Source organism: Acyrthosiphon pisum, chromosome A1, assembly GCF_005508785.2.
Source record: "Acyrthosiphon pisum isolate AL4f chromosome A1, pea_aphid_22Mar2018_4r6ur, whole genome shotgun sequence".
NCBI classification, from domain to species: Eukaryota; Metazoa; Arthropoda; class Insecta; order Hemiptera; family Aphididae; genus Acyrthosiphon; species Acyrthosiphon pisum.
The window spans coordinates 86,320,733-86,333,361 of NC_042494.1; the positions used below are offsets into that span (position 1 = coordinate 86,320,733).

Consider the following 12,629-nt stretch of genomic DNA (forward strand, 5'->3'; position numbering starts at 1 on the left):
AAAGTTTTATCTATTGGGCCAAAAAGTGTAAAAAATTAATACAAAGCTCTTGATACATTGTTACAATAGCAGTTGAAAAATATTAAAAATACATAGGCACAATTTTTTTTTATAAGCATTTGAAGTTAAAATCTTGACAAAATTTATCAAATTTAAAATTGAATAATTATTTTGTAGTTAAAAATTTATAAAATGTTCAACTTTTATATCTAAGGATTGAAAATTTAAAACAAGATTCCACGTACATATTTAATTCTGTTACCAAAAATTCTAAGAAATACATAAGCACAGTTTATTTTTATAGTAATTTTAAGTTCAAATTTGGACGAAATTACATATTAAAAAACCAAGAATAACTATTTTAATTATTTTGTTGTGATTGTATAATACTATTCGTGGGTAGGTACTTGAAACTTATAAAGTATACTATTATATATCTATGATAGTATCACGGTTTTTTTGTTGATGTATAACGCGTAATAAGTATCTAATAGATAATGTGATATGATTAATTTGGAATTTACGATATGTATCTATTATAGGTAAATTTTTTTTTATACCATAGATATAAATGTATAATATTAAGTCTTATATCTAGACTGACAAACCGTCTCCGCTCAGAATCGTTTTTCTTATACAGTGATATTTTATCATTGAATTCAAATTTAATACTATCCATTATACAGTGACCCACTTGTAACCTACTGTACACCAGAGTGACATCCACTTACCCACCTTTTTTAAATATATTTTTTCTTATGTGTTCATGCCATATAAGATAATTATAATACTGATATAATTTGTAACCAATAGCAATTGGCAACCATTTAAAAAAACAAAAAACATTAGATTTTCGTGAGTTAAAACTAAATTCATGATGTGTGAATCACCCTATAAAATAAGCTATAAACACCCTCCGAATCTCAAGAAATCTATTGATATAATTTTTATTGAAAACGGTCCAGTAGTTTTTGTGTTTATAGAGAACAAACAAACAAGCATTCTTTTTTTATATCATATATTTCGATATTATATATTATTGTATTCAACACGCAATATCTACGACGATCTTTGATTATAATAATGTATAATATATATTTTAAATAATTTGGGATATTTATGTTTTAAAATTTTAAAAATGTTCAAGTATACCTATAATACCTTATACCATACAACACCAACATTAATACTAATAATAGAAATGATGAAAAAAAAACAGAAACAGGAATGCAATACATAAATCAGCAATGTTTGACGAACATTTACGTATGTGGATGATGCAGAAAAATGAAATTACACGTCTGCTGTGATTGCGCATTGTACGTGAATGTTTATAAGCCACCTGCAAAAATTCCGTCACTATTTGAGTACATTTTTCCCATACCTAAAATTATTTTAAAAATGTTGAGTTACAATTTTAACCCCTTTAAAATATGCTTTTGTATGCTTGAAATATCTTATATTTGGGTGTTATACCACGTTTAATTATTCAAGCATAACAACAAAATTAATAATCGATTTCTAAGTCAAACATTTAAATTATGTATACAATTTTTGGGTCTTATATGGTAAGTCATTTATAAACAACAATATTTTATATCATTACACACGCCTAAGGCGTTACTCAAATAATGTTAATAATAGACCTCTGCAATGTTGAAAGTATTGACTATGTCGTTTTAATTTTATAAGGTTTTTAAAATTGTATACTTTATATTTACATATTATTATTGGTCGATTTTTTAGTTATATTTAAAATAATATATTGAAATTACGAAGAAATTTAAATAATTTGATTGGCAGCCTTCTGAGCTGGTATTTTTTTAACCGTGAAAATACTTATAGTTACTGGACTGATGTCTGCTAGACATTTGACGTTTATTTCTCTGTCAAAATATTATAATTTTAAAACTTAATATTTATATTTAAAATACATGAGCTATATACCTATAATTTGATCGAATGAATCTGATAAATAGATATTTTTGTTTTTTAATAACCAAGAAAGTAAAACAAAAAAAAGCTACAAGTTAAACTGTAAGCCAAACTTCTGTAAGATTTTTAATTATGTATTTACATAAAAACATTTATATCGATTCCTATTTTATGTATTCAATAAATTCAGTTAATTTCTTGGAGAAATAAGAATAAATGTATAAGAATAGTAAACAAATTAGATAACTATTTACATTTAAAAAAAAAATTGAACGAATTCGAATTTGATAGTTGATAATTAATGGTTTATAATAAGTCATAAAAATTATAAAAATTATAAGCGATACTTGATTTAAAACGGTATAACTACGTTTTTTAATAACATTATATTATTGAAAGGGGAAAAAAGTAACGTTTGAAATAGGCATAAAAGATGTGTTTACTCGATATTCCGCCCCCGTGACTCTCCACCAGAAATGTTGGTAGGTACCTACTCCAAGTTATGCGCCACCGCGCCGACAACAAAATTTATATCTTTACCGATACCGTATAGTAGGTAGGTATAAATATGCTTTGATGTTGTTATTTTATCTTTCGAATTACTGTCGTGGAGGAACGTCGTAATTTATTCAAACCCTACGATTTTATGCTGTAAGTTGAGGCACAGCATATTATGTTATAATTTGTTTTCGCAAAAGTACATATTTACTGGCGCATAATAACTCTTCGAATGAATAATTGAACGGGGCATTTATAAAGTATACGGTATATATCATAATATTAATAATAATATTATTATGTAATATCGCCTTCCGCTATCGAACCCCACACTTTCATTAACAGTCGTAACCACCACGACATTTTATATAATATTATGTGCTTGTACTTACGGTCCCGATAAATTAAATTTTTGTCTCGTTTTACTCGAAACGGAGTGCCGATCTCGGATTTAATAGTTGTCTGTTCCTGATCGAAGGATCACATCATTATGTTAACGCGCATGTTCAATGTTGTTTGCGATTGAAAATTACAACTGATATCCTCCGTACGACCATAATGGCATAATAGTATATTAATACGTATTATTGTTAATTGTTATTAATATCATAATTATCTACAAGAAAAGCACTCCTGAAACCATCTTTTTTCGAACGAACAATGATAATTAGGGCGCGGATTTAAATGTTCTAAAAAAAATGTTTCCAACATTGTGTTAAAATTTATTTTTGCCAAAGTACATAATATTTACTGATGCGTAATAACTCTTGGAATGAATAATTGAACGGGCGTTTATTAAGTATGTAGGTACGTATAATATTATGGTAGGTTATATCTTAATAATTTTAATAATAATAATATGTAATATCGTCTTCAGCTATCGAACCCCAGACATCCATTAGCTGTCGTATATATTATGTAGCCACCACGACATTATATAATATATATGCACTCATGGCCCCGATAAATTAATTTTTCGTCGCGTTTTACTCGAAATGGAGTGTCGATCTCGGATTTAAAAGTGTTCTGTAGTAAATTATAGTCTCTCATGCAGTATCGAAAGCGCGCATAGCGCATATCATTATGTTAACACACATGTTGTTTGCGGTACGCTTTAGCGAGGCCGTTATTATCCGGTCTCGGACTTAGTGTAAGATATAGTGTAGCATAATATTAACGTCAGAGAAAGAGATACTTGTCACGGAAAATCGTGGTTTCTATGACTATTGACTAGAAAAACATCTCTATGATTTTGAACTACAACTGCAGGTCTGTAGGTATCCTCTACACAACATTAACGTATTTTATTATTATAATATTATCATTATTATTTGCAGCAAAAGCACTGGGAAGTTCCAAAAACCATTGTTTTTCGAACAAACAATGATTATTATGGCACGGATTTTAAAGTCCTAAAAAAACCTCTAAAAAATTGTTTTTAACGAGGTGTTAAAATCCGTACAGTTTATTATATCATAATATTATGTAATATCGCCTTCCGCTATCGAACATTCGAACCCCACACTTCCATTAGCTATTATATATAATATATTATATTATGTAGCCACCACGACATAATAATAAAATAATATGAACTCGCGGTCCCGATAATTTAATTTTTCATCGCGTTTTATTTAGAAACGGAGTGTTTGCAGTATATAGACTCTTTTTCACTATCGAAGGAGCACATCATTATACTAACACGCATGTTGTTTACGATACGCATTAGTGAGGCTGTTATTATCCGATCCCAGAATTGATGTAAGAAATAGTGTAACACAATATTATCTCCGGCAGCGAAAGAGAGGAAGAGAGGAAGAGACACGTTGCTCGGAAAACCGCGATTTCTTTGACAATAGAAGAAGAACTCGTATAATTTTTATTTGAATTTATTATTTTAATGGTTGCCATTGGTTAATCGGGTAGATCAATTCATCAAATCGAATTTTTGTATTTATAATAAAAACCATGACAAACATATTTTCACATTGGCTACACTGTAAGAGTTTGCGCAGCATTTTTAGTTGCGATGAAATAGACTTAACGGAAATCCATGTTATTTATTGATAATCTATGGTAATTATTCTGTTTTTTTTAATATGCATTTTTAATTTTATGTTTTAATAATATATTGTATAAATATGCGAATAAACATATTTCATGTTGTCAGATGATGATGATTGCTGCGACCACAGATATAAAATATTCTATATTTTATATCTGTGGCTGCGACCGCTCCACCCAACCCCGCTAACCAGCAATGGTCCGTGTATGAGGTCTCTTATGTGGAAAAGAGAGATCTATGTGCGTACCTAGTGCGACGAGATTCTTATATAGTTAATAATATTATAATATGGCCACCACGACATTACAGTATATATTTATACACGGTCACGATAAATTAGTTTTTCGACGCGTTTCACTCGAACGAAGTATCGATCTCCGATTTAATATTTGTCTGCTCCTGTATCGAAGTCGTAGATCATTATGTTGACACGCATGTTGTTTGCAATACGCATTAGCAAGGCTGTTATTATCCGGCCCCGAACTTAGTGTAAGAAATTATAGTGTACCACAATATTATCTCATCGGCACGCAGAGAAAGAGAGGAAGACATTGTTCGGAAAACCGTGTTTTCTTTCACTAGTAGAAGAACTCGTATGATTTTGCTTCAACCGATATCCTCCGCCGCACGGTAATAACGTATTTTTACTATTATTATTACTTACAGCAAAAACATAGTGCACTTGGCACTTCTGAAGCCTTTATGACTTTTTTTTCGAACAATGATTATATGGGTGCGAATTTAAATGTCCTAAAAAACAAAAAAAACGCCTTTAAAATATACGACTTGATGCACTAAGAATATAACAAAACTTTGTTAAGTGCCCCAAAAAAATACCTATATACTCTTAAAATTTGTCCTTAACATGATGTTAAAAAAAATTATCAATCAAAAACCTATTTGCATGATTTAAATTTACGCAATTTGGCGCAATCGCGATTGATGTGAGTAGTGAGTCGTAAACAAATTACAAAACGACCTATCTATATTTATTCTTATTTAATATATTTTCCTGTGCGTGATGAAAATGTCGTTTGACAAACCAGTGTGCAGCCTCTGCCATTTTTGTCTGGTACATGGTTAAAACATACGCGATAACTATAGTAATATGACAAAGCTAAATATAAATAATATTTATTTAATTTTTTTTCTATAGTGGAGTCGCTTAAAGCGACGTTTTATCAAATTGTATTCATTTTTATAAAATATACGAAAAATGTACTCTAAGTTTAAATAATGCCCTAAAAGTAAAAAAAAAATGCTCTAATCATAATAAAAGTTAAAATAAATGTAAAATAAGAGTTTAATTTTTTATTCGTTTGATATATGTAACAAATTTCGTACTTGGAAGTCAATGCTTTAGGATATTCGGAGAATAATGATTTCCATTTAATTCCGCGCCCTTATAATATGCGATTATAGGACAGTAAAATCGGGTTAAGGGCGCTGCAGGTCACTCGCGCAGGTTAACCCGATCCGGTGAATTCCTTTCTCCGTAATTATTTATCCGTCCTATAATACAGGTCCAATTATGCGCCGGTACGCACAAGCGTCTGTCCATACCCACGTGACATAATATGTGGTATCGCTGGTATGTACGACGTACATATACAACGAGGAACCTACACAACACGACACGTTATATTAGGTACCACATAGGTATATGTTGGATGCCGTTTATAATGTGTCTTGTCGACGTCGACCTTTCTCCCTCCTCCACCCCCTTTTGATTAATAACCCCTTTGGTATATGTGAACATCAACCGTTGAGTTGTTTATATCTTCTACATAGGCGTGCGCACGGGTACGGCCTATACGGCCTGTGCCGTACCTGTAATAATTCCTTAAATCTCAGTTTTCTAATTTTCCCTAAAAAAATTATGTTTTTTTAATAAGAAATTTATTGTTTTAAAAATAATACAATAATATAAAAATAAGACGGACAATAATCATATGAATTATGATAAGACAGCTGTCCTATACTCCTACCATACAACATGTTCCACAAAATAGTCCGTGGCAATACAATCCATTAAGATAACGCGCCATTATACCTATATTAATTTAGTTAAAATGAAATATTTATACATTTGACATTAATATCGACGATTTAAAAAGTGAAATCAAACTACTGAAAAATTTTTCAAACACAGAAATGCCTAAAGGTACATCAACAGTAACTATAACACAGTGACTTCAATGGCTAAATCATTCTGACAGAGCAGATATTTGTATTAACTTCAATAAAGCATTACAATTATTTACTACAATCCCTGTAACAAGTTGTTCATGTGAGAGAGCTTTTTCCAAGCTTAACATTGTAAAGTCAAAACTTCAGGCTAGTATGAATCAAGAGCGTCTTGACAGCTTACTTTTTATGAATATTGAACAAGAAGTATGCACAAAAATTGATTATGGGGAAATAATCGAAAAATTCAAGACATTAGTTCCAGGAAATCGACGATTAGTCTTATAACTATATGTTTGGTGGTTTAGTGTACTTATTATATGTAGTAATGTGTAATTCTGTATAAATATAGTCTTTTTTTATTTTAATCGTAATATTGCCATAAAACCATAACATAAACTGAGTACCTACCTACAAGAAAAAATTGTGCCGCACCTATACAAAATCTCTGCGCACGCCTATATGATCTTCTAAACCGTCAGTATACCTATATGTACCAAATGCAGACCTAATCCATGGGTGTAGGTGTCTTAACATATAATAATATTATCGTCACTGTCATTATATTATAATATTGTCGCTATTTATATGATATATTTTTCTCCGTGTCACACTCGTATACAGTTTAGTCTGTCACTTAATAATAATACGGTGTTACTTGTACCTACGTTATATTGCATAAATCGTTAAACTAAGATAGCCCCGGGTAAATCCCTATATTAACTATTGATGAATATATAAATAAAGCACAGTCTGTGCACAAAATATGATATACTTGTAGCCGATGGCTGTAGAAGAATCTAGAAACGTAAATGCGATATCAATAACATATAGTCATATATAGACCATAAAGCTATCTATATTAATAAAATGCAATGTTTGTGTGCGTGTAATGTGTATACTGTATGTGTGTGAAAGCGATCCAAAGGCAAGTCTATCGCACTCACGGTTCTGAAATTTGGTACATAGGTACCATACCCGCGGATGTGCATCTCGAAGCTAAATGTATGATGTTTGATTTGATATCTGTGAAATATTCAGAGGAAGTGGGACTGTTCAGCATAATAAAAAAAAAGATGTTTGGGGATAGTATACGAAGATGATGAATGGATAGAAGTAGAAAAGTTGTAAGAATAATATAAAGCTGCAGTATGAACATTTTTTTGCAGATTTTCTAAATTGTAGTTAGGTTGAGAAGTGGTGAGTGACTGATTTTCAATTTTTAATTTTATTTTAAAAATTAATCTATCCATTTCTTGTGCATAAGAAAATATTGACTTTTTTGATAAACATGATTTAATTTTTTACCTGGAAACACCCCGTATAGTTGGAACACATTTTCTTCAGTAGAATTTACATTATAAAAATGTTTATTGTATATTTATATATAATTGTAAATCAATTAAAAATTAATGTTATATACATATAAATTATCAATATGCCATTAGGAAAAGTTTAATTTAAATGCATTTTAATGATAATTAATAACTAAAAGTAGTAAAAAATCTAAAATGTGTTTATTATTTATATATACTCACAAGCGATGCATTTGGGATTTTGATTTTTTTCTTTGTTGTTTGGCTTAGTAGCATGACGGCAGGAATGAGTTTCCACTTTAACTGCAGCCTAGAAATAACAAATATTACGAATTATTGGTGGTTTTTTTTTTGGTTTAATAATAATATGATAAGCTCATTGATTTCTTTTCGATCGGAAATATGTAAGTAAGCAACAATTAATAAGGATTATAATAATAAGTACCTACGCCTATCTGACAGAAAATAAATTATAGTTTATCTGCATTTAAGCACTTTGAGCGTATTTTTTTGTTTATTCTGTTCATGTCTTATTAAAGTAACCATATAGGTAGGCTGAAAAAATTTTGTTTATACGATAGTGCGGAAAAAAATGTAGCCCTGTATCGGTTAAACTTGATACGTTACACAGAGGTTAATATTTCAGCTAGTGCTATACTTGTTTTCTCTCCCAGACGCGCCTGCAAAATAGATAAAACGTATTCACCATTCACGTAAGATGTTTTATTTTTGAGTGATCTTAGAGTAAAATCTTTAATAGGACAATATTTTTTAGGGTATGACGTACCTATCTCGCTATTTTGTATATATTATTATTATTATTTATATTCAATTTTAAATAGACAAATAGATAATATTATGTCATACCCTCAAAAATATTATCATCTATAATTTTTGTAATGGGTGATTTTACTTAAAGATAATTAAAAATATTATTTTGCCTGATTTCGTTTTATCCATGTTGGCTTTGGACCAGAGGGCAGAGATAGAAAACAATCAGTGCCCTGACATCTTCCTCTTAACAGATTTTTTTTTTTTGTCGGGAGTTGAGATCGAAGTGTTGAAGTTAAAAGTATAGAGGGTACACCATGTATTTTTTAGTATTCTTGATAACTTTGAACGTATTACATTTTAAATCATAAATGATTTCTACTATAGGTTAAAGAAAAACATTTTCAATAAAGAAAATAAATTACCATAGAACAGATAAAACTATAAGCTTTATAATATTTTCTCAATTATTAGCACAAACAAATTGTTAATATTTATTTATTCTACTAAAAATTTTCAAGATTTGTTTTCTATTGTAGGTAGTCAAATATACAGCTCAGAGTTTCTATTTTGGAATTATTCTCTGTATATGCATTTTTATCTAATCTGTTATCTTTTATCTTAATCTGTTTTGCTATTTTCAAATATTACATTATTATTCCGTAAATCAAGTCCAGAACATTCACTTTAAAAAAAAAAAAATAATACGAGTAAGAAAAATAAAAACAAAATAATTCAATTTTGCAAATTTGAATTCAACAGCGAAAGCTTTACATGAAAAACAATAAATACATTCACATTTAAGGAATGTACATAATTTATTTTTATTTTACTTTAATAATCGTCGTTCAAACTAAATTGTTTTTAAAACTGCAATTACGTAAAATTGCATTTTTCTACTTTTTAATAAAAAATAAATGCAATATAAATCATTTTAACTTTGATTGAAATTAGAATTTTTAGATTGAACAATTTTCCCAACTTTATTTAACTCTATTTTATACCTTACCCAGAGTTCAATAAAAAGAGGAATGATTGTATTACAACAACGGAACAATATGCCTTTTAATCTATTATGAAAAATTTAAATTCGTTAAAACTCAAGAAGTGTGCGTAGTGTGTTGTTAAGTAAACTAAGCTTGTATTATAAAATTATGACGAACTTTGATAAACAATACACATCATTTTAACAGTAATAATAAATCATTTTTTCTATGTGACAATAAAACAAAAAAATATCACAATCAAATTTAATATTTTTGTTGGATCAGCTCAACAATCGTAGTCTGTGTCTGAGGTGAGAATTAATACATTAATAATAGTATATTATTAATATATTAGTATTTACTATAAATAATAAATGTTCGCATATAACAAATTGATACGTACATCATGTGCACACGATTTAAGTAGATATTATAACTGATCCTGTACGCATTTCCCGTGAAAAATTAAATGCCATTGAATTTACCCCTTCATAAACACTTTTAAATGTAAACTGTACAGGTTTTTAGAACATAACTATTTGGGTTATTTCGACCAAATATAAATTACAGGTCTAATATTATATCCAACTAGCAGATCCCGTGCACTTCGTTGCCCGTTAAATGTACCAACTCTATAAGACTCAAACTTTGTTCAATTCGTTATTTAATATTCAGTGTATGGTGTTCAAAATTTATCTTTTCCGTTGCCCGGAATAAAAATTCTGGCTCGGAGCACTATATTATCAGGTAGGCAATCTACCTGCGGTAGATCGCGAACCCCGTGCTGTTTGTACGTAAATGTATGATTTAAGTATAAAGTATCAAAGTTATACCAAGTTTGTCGTATTCTACCTATGGTGGATTAATATAATCAATTAATATAAAAACTTAACCTAACCTAACAGTACTAAAATCCAATGAATAAAAAAAAATCAAATCTGACCATTTTTAAATTAGCCTGTCTTCTTCCCAGAGGTCAAATCTATACACTCAAATCTTCATTTATATACATATATTGACAGAAAATAATAATTAAATCAACAAACATGCCCGATCGTTTATTTAAACAAAGTCCGAAACTTCGTTGGTAATTAATACTTGATATCTAATAATAATTAATGCTATACATATAAGAAATATAATTAATATCCGTATCCTAAAATATTATTTATATTTCACCTGTTTCCTGTATATACTATATGACCCTACCAGGGTCGACGATTGTATAATCGTGTCGTTATCTGACTAAAGTTCAAAAGTTTAAAATGTTCTAAAAAGTTTGAGTAAAAAATTGATTCGAGTTCGATCTCGAACAGTTCGAGAAAAAAATAAAGTTTGAATTTGACTGAGTTTGTAAACAATTAAGTTTGACCCAACCCTAATCAATTTGCACGGGTTAGTCGTGTGGTAAATTATTTTTGTTCCGTTAATTTATTGGCCATTTACATAAAGGTAGTGTTATAATAAATTATCTTTTGAACCACAAATATAAGTTATTTATAGCCAGAATACTATGCATGCGTAATAAAATAATATATTGTGCCTATATAGATTACACAAGACGTAGGTAACAGAATGCCTGAATGCCCAGACAAATTAAATAACTTTTGTTTTAAACATTATTTAAAAAATATGATATTTGTCACTTTATCAGGTCTTTCGGTTACACTCTGTGTATAGAACGCGTGTAATTGGGTCGTGAAAAATAAAATATTGAAAAATATTAATTTAAACACGTTTTGCATTTATAACTCGGCTAAGAGACTACGACTAGAAAAAAAAATTGATAATAGGTATTTATTAAATCAAAACTTATATAACTCATATGTTATTATATATTATTATAGTTAGGTAGTTGATAATTACGTTTTTCAGTTATTCCTGTTATACATACTGTTTCTGTATAATGTATATAAATAATATATGTAGGTATCTATTAGGACACAACCTGCACCCGAAAGAATATAATATATTGAAGTGAAAACGGTGTAGGGGTTGGCGAATACATGACGATTTATACGTTACGTGAATGGAAAGTGCAGGGATGACTAACGAGAAAGATGCGGCCATGTTTATTATGGCTTAATGAAGTACTTGTTGGCATGTAAAAAGTTTCATTGGCGTTTTACTTTGTACGTACTTATGTGTGTTTGCCATGTTTCTCACTTTATACTTTTCTCGCAGGTCGTGTTTTATTTTTTCGATAAAATTCATCCCCTGTTCGTTTATTTATTGTTATTATTTTTTTTCGTTTGATATTTACATTTTCTTCACTCTGCAGTGAACTCTAAAACATCATCAAATACGAAACATTACACGTCAATAAAATTGTTGAGTAATATAACCTAAATTCGAAATAATAATATATAATACTTGTTATAGTTTCCAACGTGCGTTTCGCTGAATTTGAAAATCAACACTGAAACAGTAATACTATTAATTTATATTTTATTTACATACCTACCTGCTTGTCTATTATTATGTAGGTAACACGACATACTGTTAATATCATCGAATCCTCTCATTTAACTAGAGCACAGTACCTTGCTGAAACATTCAGCTTAACTGAAGATATTATTTTTACCAGCAACAAATAAAATACAAAATTTCGTATCAAAGATAATGCGATATAATTCACCCAGTTTTAGACATTGAGTATAGCCGGTAGACGTACAATACATCGAGATATCGTAATAATTATTCCGATAGAAATAATCAAAAACCGTTTTATTTTATGAGTTTTCACTTTTAGAAGTTTTTTAAAAAGCAAAACCCACGAGAAGCATAAATCGTTGTGTTTTTCGTATTAAACGTGTACATTTTATCATAGCCACCGGTGGTATATGAGTCCTGCAAACGTGTCTTTGAAAA

At 29.4% G+C, this 12,629-nt stretch overlaps 1 protein-coding gene across 3 annotated transcripts in view; it reads right to left on the reverse strand.

Annotated features, from left to right (window-relative positions):
* Positions 1 to 12,629, reverse strand: part of LOC100161300 (receptor-type tyrosine-protein phosphatase kappa) — a 194,455-nt gene that overhangs the window by 60,872 nt on the left and 120,954 nt on the right. For all 3 annotated transcript variants that reach the window (XM_029487675.1, XM_029487677.1, XM_029487676.1), the window contains one exon: positions 8,224 to 8,311. In XM_029487675.1, the coding sequence (XP_029343535.1) occupies positions 8,224 to 8,311 (88 nt within the window). The remainder of the gene's footprint in view (positions 1 to 8,223; positions 8,312 to 12,629) is intronic.